Below are 12,716 nucleotides of genomic sequence, written 5' to 3'. Positions count from 1 at the left end.
GAGGAGAGGAAGTGAATACCTCAATGTACGTAGAGTCACCTTTACTTTTCCCAACATTGGTAACACTTCTGGACACTTGTGTGGATTCCATTGCTTGCCAATTTTTGTAAAATGAACGATCAAAGAAATTCAACTTTTTTGATTTATGGCATTGTAACTATGTTATAATTTGTGTTCTCTCTACTTCATCTTATGGCTGGGTTAGCTGTTAGCCAAACACACTAAAAGAGAGCAAAGAGATCAGTCCTGATACCGATACGGAGTACCGATTATCATCCACGTCATTAATAAGCTGTATGCGTCAGGCAACATCAGACTTGAATTAAACATTATTAACACTTTCCTAACTTTGTAAAAATACTAAATATAACACACACACACACACACACACACACACACACACACACACAACCGATCACATGACCCTCACATAATATTGACTGATATATTATATTATAATCCGGTTAAGATAACCAGACTGACATTAATTGGGAATTTAAATCTCATATATCTCATTTTTTGTTTATTCATCATCAGTCATATTGTCATAGCAATGTTATCGTACTTCATTCAGGCCCACTTCATAATTATATGCAAATATATCCATAATAATGCAATAGTGACAGATAATTATTATTATTTATAACGTCCCAATCATAAGAATATGATGACGATCACAATCATGTGTAACGCAACGTGTTGAGATGCATGACGTCACACACATGTCTCTCATTCACTCTATCACACACACACACACACACACACACACACACACACACACACACACACACACACACACACACACCAGTCTGTGTGTGTGTGTGTGTGTGTGTGTGTGTGTGTGTGTGGAGGCAGAGTTGTGAGATGATGCCGGCCCTGCTTGCGCCCTTCATGTTTTTTGTGAACCACCCACTCGCCCCCCGAGCCCCCGGCCGAGCGTCTTCGTCCATTATTGAGTGATGATGAGTTTTTCAATAAATTAGTCAAAGAAACGCAGGCGGCTGGAAGGCTGACATTTCAGATTCAGACCGCTCATCTATATTGCATGTGACACAAGAACATCAACCTAGCGGAGGACTTTTGGTTGGGACCACCTGAGGAGACGTTTCTCCATCTTCACTACACAACAGTTCTGGACTGATCATAACGGAACAGCTTCAATAGAGTATTGTTGGGGGAATCTAAATTCTGACAGACAGAAAATGTGTGCAGGCGTACACTCGGACTTCCTGATACACACAGCCCTTATCTATCCCACAGTTTCCCGTGGCAATCAGTGGAAAGTCCATCCAAGGGCACCTTCACTTCTTCACGCGCAGTATTCTCCACAAACAAGTCATTACAGAAAGAGCTCAGCGTCAGGCCTGAGAGCCGTGCAACCGAAGGTGTGGTGAAAAGTGCAGGGCAAACACACATGTCCCAGACCAGCCCTGTGTAAACTCTGAGGCCTCTTCAAATAAATGACATGTCTCCCTTTGCACATCGAGTCAGAGTGATCACGAGCGTAGAGGACTCACGAGAACCCGTATAATGTTCTAACCTGAACCTGAGGCAGCAGGAACACAGTGGAACCTGTCACCTTGCCCCAATTCTGAAGAAATGGCCCTCTAATAAACTTAAGAACTTCTCATACGCACAGGGCTCATGTCACTCACACGGCAACATGTACGTATTTACACTAATCAACAGTATAAGCATAACCTTTGGTACTCTAAACGTCAAGCCAGACTGTACTTCACAAATCCTTCTTGTTAAGTGACTGATGTTTACATTTCACCCAAGGGAGACAACAGGCTTAGGTGAATTTCCCTGATGTTTGCTCTGGGACAGGTGTCACATGTGGCATGGCCCAGAGGGGGGGGGGGCAGAGAAGGGCCGGCACAGGCTATATCTCAGTGCTCGTGACACTCGGAGAGGCACCTAAAAAAAATTAATGATCATTATGTTTTCCCTAAAGGTGAAGGAGGAGGGACTAAGAAAAGCCCCAGGGGGGGGGTGTTCAGTTGTGATCTGTCACTGCAGTGGCGTTTCCTGTCGCGGGGCTTAGAACACCAGAGGGATTTGCTTAGGTGGATTTGGATTTAGCAGCCACCAATCTGAGCTCACCTGTGCAGAAAGACACCGGGTTACATAATGCAAAAATCAACCCCGAGCTTTCGCCGACTCGACAGAATTCGACCGATGAACCCGCATTGGAGTGCACGTGACGTACTGACACCGTTTCCTTATTCATGCGGCTCCTGAACAGGAAGCTTTACAGCTTCCAAAATTCAATGAGGATGACAGACAAACAGGAAAAGGTCTGTGTGAAAACAGAAGCACTCACCTGGCGGTCCTTGGAGCTTGGCTTTTTTCACTGCAACACAAAACAAAAACAATGTTTAGGCCAATCGGGGTAAAAAACAAACATACAACAAAACGTTTCCACTGAAACGTGATTCTTCTGCTCGCATGCGAGTGGAAAGGTGGGAGAAAAAAAAAAAAAAAAAAAAAGCCAGAAATTGTAAACACGTCTGGCCGTGAGTCATGAGCAGCGGACAGGACCTTGTGTTGTTGAGGACTGATTCATTTGTATGGGGACAAAGCTGAAGCACATCAACATGGATGAGCCCTTTGTTTATTATGGTGGGCAGCTTTGTGTCAAAACGTTCTATAAAAAGAGAAGATACATCCAGAACTACGCTTCACTTATTCTCCTGATACACAATCTATTCCAATGCAACCATTAGTGAAAACCCTCCATCAATAATCACAACCTACTGCTAGAGCTCACAAGTGAAATAGTAACATTCAAATGATCTCTGTACGACATTAGTCGTACTTTCTTCACGTGTGGCTTTGGGAAGACAAAGCTCAGGTCGGCTAATCATTTAGAAGTTAGAGCGTTGTAATATTTGTCGTCAAGCGACAACATAAAGCGTGCATCGAGTGAGAGCTCTTGCGTGACGTGAGTGGAAATTAATACACTGAAGATCGGCGCCCGCATTTGATCGTGACGCATGCATTTTGATCTGATCGTACAATACCAACTTTAATATAAACGAAGAAGCATAAGCCCAGACAGCTGTAGCACAAAACACAACAGCTGGTAAACAAAACCCACAAAATAACAATGGCAAAAGTGGGCTAGGGCAGATGGGTATTAAGATAACAAAATAAATAAATAATATATATAAAAAAGAATGTTTGGCAAAAGCGGCTATTACGTAAAAACTCAATAAAAAAAGTATTTAAGCGGGAAAGCCAGCCTCGTGGTGTAGTTGGGTTTATTTTTAGATCATCTTTAGCCCCGTGATGCATACAATAACATTTATGGGATTGCGGAGCGCTTTGCAGGGGATTAATTGTGATTGCTGTGGCCGGGATATGTGTTCAGGCATATAAAGTCCTAAAGCTCCGGAGCCCCGCGGCGGCAGATGGGCAGGACGGGATGATGCGGGCACAAATGAAGCTTTCATATTTCCATGCGATGTGCCTTAAAAAACGACTACGCAGCAGAGACGAACAGTGATTCTCTGATTTTACAATTTGAGCCACAAACATTCACCAAAAAATGCTTTTTTCCCCCCCAGTGTTTGTCTTTTCTGGACACTCGTCACTTCTTCCAAAGCATTTCCTGTCTTGTACTGTGAAGCGGAAAGGGAGCTGTGAAATGTGGAGGGGAAGCGGCGGTGTGATATTTGTTTTGGCTTTCCACTAAGGCCTTTCAGCCTGTGGGACACAGAGCAGGGGGCAATAAACCAGCGGGGCCATAATAGTGGAAACTGATGCTTATCATTTTCTGTGCTGGGCCCTCCGTGGCTTTAGAGGCCATTTAGCTCACTATTTGGCAGGGCGAGTTGCACAAAGACCCTATTTAACCTACTGTGCCTCCACCTAATTAAGCATGTGCATGTTTGTGGTGAGTTGATTCTGGAGCAGTCCTTTGGTGGTTCAACTTTAGACATGAAGCAAATGACATCCTGTAGCTTTTAAAACAAAGATGATATAAGATCTCAGGAGCAAACTATTTAACGGTTATGTGCCTACACCTTGTTTTAAAAAGGTGCAGAATACGAGATTGGGAGCATTGCCACACAACGGTTCTCAACGTGGCGATGGCTGAGCCGGCGTCTCAAAGCTAGCGGTGCTAACAGCGCTAACAGTACAAACGTGCTGACAAAGCCAACGGCTTTTACCTGAGGGGGGAACCGAAGGGTTGATGCTACTATCACAAAAAGATCTATTCATACCTTTGGAGTTGTTAGTTAACCGTCTGACTACTTAAACAAGCTGGACAAAAGCCAACACACACACACACACACACACACACACACACACACACACACACACACACACACACACACATACATATATATGTATATATACAGTTGTGGTCAAAAGTTTACATACACTTGTAAAGAACATAATGTCATGGCTCTCTTGAGTTTCCAGTTATTTCTACAACTCTGATTTTTCTCTGATAGAGTGATTGGAACAGATACTTCTTTGTCACAAAAAACATTCATGAAGTTTGGTTCTTTCATGACTTTATTATGGGTTAACAGAAAAAGTGATCAAATCTGCTGGGTCAAAAATATACATACAGCAGTGCTAATATTTGGTTACATGTCCCTTGGCCATTTTCACTTCAATTAGGCGCTTTTGGTAGCCATCCACAAGCTTCTGGCAAGCTTCTCGTTGAATCTTTGACCACTCCTCTTGACAGAATTGGTGCAGTTCAGTTCAATTTGATGGCTTTCTGACATGGACTTGTTTCTTCAGCATTGTCCACATGTTCTCAGTGGGATTTAAGTCAGGACTTTGGGAAGGCCATTCTAAAACCCTAATTCTAGCCTGATTTAGCCATTCCATTACCACTTTTGATGCGCGTTTGGGGTCATTGTCCTGTTGGAACACCCAACTGCACCCAAGACCCAACCTTCGGGCTGATGATTTTAGGTTATCTTGAAGAATTTGAAGGTAATCCTCCTTCTTCGTTATCCCATTTCCTCTCTGTAAAGCACCAGTTCCATTGGCAGCAAAACAGCCCCACAGCATAATACTACCACCACCGTGCTTGACGGTAGGCATGGTGTTCTTGGGGTTAAAGGCCTCACCTTTTCTCCTCCAAACATATTGCTGGGCATTGTGGCCAAACAGCTCGATTTTTGTTTCGTCTGACCACAGAACTTTCCTCCAGAAGGTCTTATCTTTGTCCATGTGATCAGCAGCAAACTTCAGTCGAGCCTTAAGGTACCGCTTTTGGAGCAAGGGCTTCCTTCTTGCACGGCAGCCTCTCAGTCCATGGAGATGCAAAACACGCTTGACTGTGGACACTGACACCTGTGTTCCAGCAGCTTCTAATTCTTGGCAGATCTGCTTTTTGGTGGTTCTCGGTTGACTCTTCACCCTCCTGACCAATTTTCTCTCAGCAGCAGGTGATAGCTTGCGTTTTCTTCCTGATCGTGGCAGTGACAAAACAGTGCCATGCACTTTATACTTACAAACAATTGTTTGCACTGTTGCTCTTGGGACCTGCAGCTGCTTTGAAATGGCTCCAAGTGACTTTCCTGACTTGTTCAAGTCAATGATTGGCTTTTTCAGATCCATGCTGAGCTCCTTTGACTTTCCCATTGTAGCGTTTGTGGGCGTTTGTATCCAATGAGCCCTATTTAAATGGCCTCAGAGAAGTCACCAGCTGTAGTCACTCATAATCACTCACAAGAAGTTAAGAGGCCATGCTATGAAGCTCATTTCATTGACACAACTTTCTAAGTCACCAAAATTGCTAATTCATGTTGCTGTATGTATATTTTTGACCCAGCAGATTTTGTCACTTTTTCTGTTAACCCATAATAAAGTCATGAAAGAACCAAACTTCGTGAATGTTTTTTGTAACAAAGAAGTATCTGTTCCAATCACTCTATCAGAGAAAAATCAGAGTTGTAGAAATAACTGGAAACTCAAGAGAGCCATGACATTATGTTCTTTACAAGTGTATGTAAACTTTTGACCACAACTGTGTGTGTGTATGTGTATATATATATATATATATATATATACATACACACACACACACACACATACACATACATATATACATACACACACACACACACACACACACACACACACACACACACACACACACACACATATACATATATACACACATATATATATATACATACATATACATATATATATATATATATATATATACACATACATACATACATACATACACACACATATACACACACACACACACATTTGTATTTTAACTAGTACTTTATCTTGTTTAAATGCATCGTACATCATTTTTTTAATTTGGTAAGTAAAACAGTTTTTCAGGACCTTTGAAGAAACTGAAATAAAGTGACATCATCAGCTGGAAGGTGAGGCAGAGAAGAATAGGAACAGGAAGTGACATCATGGGTCCACTACTGTTGCAGGCAGCTTCCGCTTGGTGCTGGCCGTGGGACGTGATCAGTGTAGGAGGCAGAGAGGCAGCAACAGATGGCCAGGGGATTACTCCCACAATCTCTAAGCGCTCTCTCCGCCTCCGTCTCTCATAATTCCACTACTCGCTACGCTCAACCCCTCCGCCTGCAGCTCTATCCTTTCTGGTGCAGCGGGGGGGCCTCCGTTTCTCATCCTTTATTACATTGTTTTTAAGTGGCATCTCCTCCACTACTCACTTCAGTACGGAGCCAAAGTCAGCAGGCTCCAAGCAAACAGTGTCACTGCAGTTGTGTTGACTACTATTGTGTTCTTAATCCTGGAGCGCAACTGGTACATCCCTTTTGGAGTAAAACTAATTTGCCCGTGTGTCAACAGAAGAATCAGCACACGAGAGGCGTGGTGAGGCATGAAACGAGCTCAATTATCGTGTTGTTGCTGATACATGATATAATGGCGTGATATCTGATTGGTGCAAAGACTCACAAACTCGCCGATGACCGATCCGGCATTTTAGGCTGTACAGGAGCCTCCCCCCCTCGGTACAACCCTAAATGTAACCCACATTTACCTGCTATTTAGAAAATCAAACTGCTTTATCGCTTAAATGTCCAACATCCAAACACCTTCCAAAAGGAGTTTGGCTTAAGTGTCACTTCCTTATATTCCAGTAACAGCCTCCTGATGGACAATAAAAGGAAATACCGCCATCTACTCAATCCACGACAAACTCCCTCAAAAAAAACTTTCAGGAGACCCTGTTGAGACCAAGACCAAACCGTCCACTAGCCGTGTACGAGCTCTTGAACTGTACTCCAGCTACCGCTCTCCAGTGACAGAAGACACCAGGTTTCCTGTCACGCGTCGTGACTCTGTACAGCTCCCACGCTGCTGCATCACAGGGTCCATGTGAGCCACACGCGTCCAGTCAGCCCTGGCTTAATCGGCAGCAGGAGGTCCCCCCTCCCCCACATGTCCACTCATGAGGGCAACCACTTATCTGTTGTGCAAAGACATCGCCATGGCGATAGGGCATCTCGACTCCCAATAAATAAGCAACGTTGTAAAGCTGTGCAATCAGGGGGATGAGTCACGTCATCGGCTAATCACACAACCCCCTTTTTCGTTATCTCCGGGCTGCATAGCTCCTGTGCCAGCTCACGTTTGTCACGACCAGCGATCAATAAACGGACCGAGGGCGAGCTCGGGGACCCGTTTGGCACAATGACTCTTGATTGTCGGCGCCATCGGGCTGAACTTTCTGAAGCGGGGTCGAGCCGACTTGCCTCTTTTGTGACCTTTTCCCTGCGAGGAGCCTTTCTCTTTCTCAGCCTGGTGTATTGATGCGAGATCTCTTTAGAAGCGTGTTGTTTAAAGGTTTCACAGAAATATACTTTGATTTTTCTTCTTTTTTTAAAAAGGAGCAGACAGGTTCAATGATTTTCTATCGGACTTTGTTGTTCCCCATACACTCCCAAAATGTGTTCACTGCAGTTTCTTTTCGTGCTACATGTGAAGTGGCTCTTTAAAAATGTCTTCCAGCAGCCTTTTATATTGGATGCACTATGCCTATTCTGAAATATAAAAACAAATGTGTCTTCCAGCATCACATTTTAATGAAATATAATATAAGGCATATAATAAGGCATTTTTGACTTTGGATGTTCTATTTTGTTGTTGTTGTTGTTGCTTTTTTAGCCCCTTGGGATTACAAACATGCATAAAGCACATCAAATCCTTTTGAAAAATGCTTCTTATTCAATAACAAATAAAGCTACAAGCATCAATACAGGAGAATAACAGAATCCTTAAAAATGTTGGCCTTTGATTAACGTGTCGCAGCGCTGCGTGTGAGAAAAGCTTCTGAGTGGGTGACTGCTGCCTTAAGGCCTGTGCTGTTGAAGCGCTCCAGTGGTCACACCAATGCTTCACCAATCCACATGTTAAACCTGATATCAATGCACATTACGGGTCAAAGAGTTAGTATTTGAGAGTCTCGGTACAGTGATCGTCTGTCTGGTGAAATCACTTTGAATTCTGGGGCGACCCCAAGATTTCATCTCCTGCATCATCCACCATTTTTTTGTTTAATAAGAGTTTGAAATATATATTATCCTCATTTACAAAAAAAATTAAAAGAGGGTGGGGAAAAAAAAGAAGAAAAAAAGTGTTTAGGCCCCCTTTTTTTAAAACAAATACAATAACACTTATTATATTAATTAATATGAAGAATAAAAAGATATTATACGTCGTTTGTCAGGGGTGGCTCCATCATTACAGACTGAACCAAAACGCTGGGCATCGGTCTCGCTGGCACAGAACAGGATGTTGCATAATGTGCTTTGCTGCTGTAAAGGATGCGAGTGCAGCTAGGATTGTCAGACTTCTGTTCAGTGTCAACCCGGCCAGCCTCATTCACTTTAGTCTCGTTATTGACCACAAACATGTCCATGGAAGGGAGACTCTGAACTTCTTTTGAATGGACAGAAAAGTCAATGGCTACATTGTTATTGTTATCATTTGGACCCCTAAAGAAAAACTTATAACCCATAATAAACATATTTTTCTCTCTCCGATGGAATAGTAAAAGCTTCGTCTTGTAGTCATCCTCTGAACTAAACAGCATGGACCCCCAACTGCTTCTATCATTATCATATATTCATTGTTAATGTCTCTTTGAGACAAGATAAAATATCCAGCAATGGTACATTAACCCTTCCTTCTATTGCTGTAGATGTGATTTTAAAGGGACATTTCCACCAGCAACTACGGTAGAAAGAAAATAGTTCCTCCATGAAAGGTTTATGGATGATTTTGAGTAATCGGGTCTTGATTTCTGGAATAGAGACATTGCTGTGGAGTTTTTGAAATGCTCTCACAGCAAAACAATCTACCTCGATGAAAAGCACTACAGGTAAGAGGACAAAATAAGTATTTTCGATTTGTTGGTGAACTGTCCCTTTAAGCATCTGGTGATTAATTCAAAATCAGATAACCCTTCATCAATATATCATAACTGTTTGTCTCCTGATGTACAACTCTTACTTTACACTCATCATCCTACACTGATCATAAAGTATACTCATGGCTCCTGTCTGTCTGTTGCTGTCGTGTTATTTCTAAGTCAATACAGCAGGATCAGTGGTGGTTCTGTTATGGGCTAACGTTAACAGCTGGTGTGGCAGTCTGTGGAAAGCTCCCATAGAATTGAGCTAACGTAGAGAAAGATATCTATGCGACTAACACTTTTCATTGTCCTCGTGAACAGTCTGCGTTAAAAACAAAAACAAAAAAAGTTAAATCACGACAGGACAAATGTAGGCTACTAGACCTGCTCTGCAAGATTTCACTGACATCAGATTGAATTTAAAAAAACACTCCGCTTGTAACTTTTACGTGTCGTTTGTAACCGCGTGAGCAAAAACTAAAAGAAGAGAAGTTAAACTCACCTCTGACACACAGCAGCGACATGGCAAAGCGCTTCTTCCAGTAGTTTCGCACAGTTTCGCGGCTCTCAGCGGAGATTTGCTCCGTCCGGCATCGTCGCACGCGGTTAAATTACTTTTCAAAACCGCCGGTAAGCTCCGAAAGCGGGTGTTTTTACAGGTGGTTTTCCGGTGCTGGACTTGGGCAGAGAGCAGCGGCCCCCCGCCACGGCCACGCCATTATTAAAACTCTCATCACAGGTTTTACAGACTGACGAACAACCTGAGGGCACGGAGGAGAGGGGGTAGGCGGGGTCGAGGCACCTGCTTACTGGCGTCCGTGGTGTCCAATAGGAATGCAGTGTCGCTCTGAAGGGCGGAGTCGTTTGAATCAGCAGAAATCTGACCAATCGCTGAAAGGGACGAGGTTAGAGGGAGAAACCGGGTGACGTAAACAAATTGTAAGGACACCAAACTCCTGTAACTTTATTAAGATAGCGGCCATTTGTCTTGTTTTACTTTACCTGCGGCTTCAAAATGAGTTATATTCATTCATAATTTGCTTTTTTCCCCCAAATATATCTTCATGTGTGAATGGCTATAAATTAATATTTACAACGTTTTACTTTACTTATTTGATCTGCACCACACATAAACTCACTGATTTCTTAGTTTCACAATTCTCTTTTAATTCTCTAATCATTCTCTAATGCATCATGCCCACATATTACTGAAACTTGTTGCATCAAGCTAGAGTTGCTGCATACTATAAAAACAAAATCTTAGATTTTTTATTTTGGTGTCAAGACAGGTCAGGATTATCAATCTCTTCCTGACAAAGAGATTTACAAAAAAAAGCAGCGCACTCAATAATGAACAACCAATTTAAAGAAAGTAAAAAAAAACATATAGCCACCTAATGATCAAACATAGGTTGACACTCTATGTGTCCCATGCAAACGTGCCTTATGAACATGCATGATATAAACCAAAGGATCCCACACAACAATAAGTTACATTTTGTAAATGGGATTAACGCCGTACACCTGTAACAGAGCAAAGACAAAACCAACAGCACTACCCTGTGTAATTAGTGAGTCATTACATTTGGTCCTGAAGACTTTATTGAATCGTTTAATCGAAAGAGTGGATACAAAAACAGCTGTGGGTATTTCAAAGTTGTCATCATCAGCTCAGGAAGCCTGCTCCACCTACAGCCTCTGCCGGTAATCTACAGGTGCCACCTCCACCTGCAGATTGTGGCAAACAGCTGCAGGCCAAACCTCCACCTATAGCTTTTGCCAGCATCTTGAATCCTCCAGCCTGCAGCCCTCCACAGCAGTCTACATCCCTGGCCTCCACCTGGGCGATCCTGGAAGACAGCTCCGAAAACCTGTTCCACCTCCAGCCTCGTCCAGCTCCAGCCCTGACTCTTCAACAGACACCTCCAGCATCGTCCAGCTCCAGCCCTGAGTCTTCAACAGACACCTCCAGCCTCTGTCTACTCCTTCAAATACTAGCAGTCTGCCTGAACCTCCACTTATGGTCCCTGCCATTAACCCGCAACTCCACCTCCACTTGAAGATTCTGGTAGACATCTGCACGCCAAACCTCCACCTACAGCCTCTAGTAAAAACTGCAGGAGCTGCCTCCACCTGCAGATTGTGTCAGATATCTGCACACCAAAAACCTCCACCTACAGCCTCTTCCAGCAAACCTCTATTTATAGTTACAATCTCACCGGTGAATTCAGAGAGACAGCTTCAACTCACCTATGCCTGTTCCAGATCTTGCCTTCAGCCTTCATCACCAACCTGCATCGCTGCCTCACCTGCAGATTCTGCCGCATTTGCCAGATGAACAGAAACTCATTAAATGTATCTGTATTGATGACCTAAGTACAAATTCCCTCGTAATAATTACAGATAGTTGTAGTGTTTTTTTCATCGTGAATGGACTTGAGAAGATGATCTGTATCCTGATGATGTGAAGGAGGAACTTATTATAAAAAGAGCTTCAATACACATCTACAAAGTCCTGACAAGAGGCCTAATTAGACGACAAATGGAAGAGGCTGTGTGGTTAAACCAGACTTCACTAAATAAACCAGGGGCTCATAAATAACAACAAATTATCAGCCTAAGAAGTTTAGAATCCAGAAAAGGTGAAAGTGCTTAAACCTCATCACACCTACATTTATGTGTCATGTTGCATGTTGTCATAGAAATGTTGGAGACAAAAGTAGTCCCAAACCAGACACTTTTTAATTCCATTGTTTAAAGAAAGAAAACATGTCCACATTGTGATCCACTTTCAAGCTCAGCTCAATATACTGTCTTGTTATTAAGTGTCAGAACAAGCCTAACTTCTTTATATTTGAATCACAGATTGAAATATAAGTTATTGTATCATGCAATCTGCTGACCTCAACTGTGCATGACTGTGGATGATATAAAACTCATATTGAGCACAGATGTTTAAAGATACGAGATAAAGTATTGATCTTTATTGAAATAAGGTTCTAGGTAAATACAGCTGCTGATCAGCCTTCAACGTTGCAGCTGCAGGTTTTGTTTTCGTCACTAGATTCCGCTTCGTCACCTAATGACGTTTGTAAAAGCCCAAACCTCTCTGCATGAACGGCTCTCTCGCCGTGTGCGGTGGCGCGCGCCTGTAATCCACGTTACCGGGAGGCTGAGGCTGGAGGATCGTTTGAGCTCAGGAGCTCTGAGCTGCAGCGTACTATGGAGATCGGGTGTCCGCACTAAGTTCGGTATCGGTATGGTGCTCCTGGGGGAGCCCGGGACCATCAGGTCGTCTAAGGAGGGGTGCACCGGCCCAGGTCGG

General features: G+C 43.1%; 1 protein-coding gene across 2 annotated transcripts in view; it reads right to left on the bottom strand.

The window, feature by feature from the left end:
* LOC137868924 (protein unc-13 homolog B-like) overlaps nucleotides 1-10,117 on the bottom strand; it is a 62,996-nt gene extending 52,879 nt beyond the window's left edge. For both annotated transcript variants that reach the window (XM_068705963.1, XM_068705964.1), the window contains exons 1-2: nucleotides 9,894-10,117; nucleotides 2,327-2,356 (exon numbers count right to left, since the gene is read on the bottom strand). In XM_068705963.1, the coding sequence (XP_068562064.1) occupies nucleotides 2,327-2,356; nucleotides 9,894-9,915 (52 nt within the window). In that variant the 5' untranslated portion in view covers nucleotides 9,916-10,117. The remainder of the gene's footprint in view (nucleotides 1-2,326; nucleotides 2,357-9,893) is intronic.
* Nucleotides 10,118-12,716: the final 2,599 nt, after the last annotated feature.

The sequence above is a fragment of the Cebidichthys violaceus genome, unplaced genomic scaffold, assembly GCF_023349555.1.
Source record: "Cebidichthys violaceus isolate CVI_PGR_0920_01 unplaced genomic scaffold, fCebVio1.0.p SCAF_12, whole genome shotgun sequence".
Lineage (NCBI taxonomy): Eukaryota > Metazoa > Chordata > Actinopteri > Perciformes > Stichaeidae > Cebidichthys > Cebidichthys violaceus.
The sequence above is the reverse complement of the archived record's forward strand: the minus strand, read 5'-3'. Positions and strand labels throughout refer to the sequence as shown.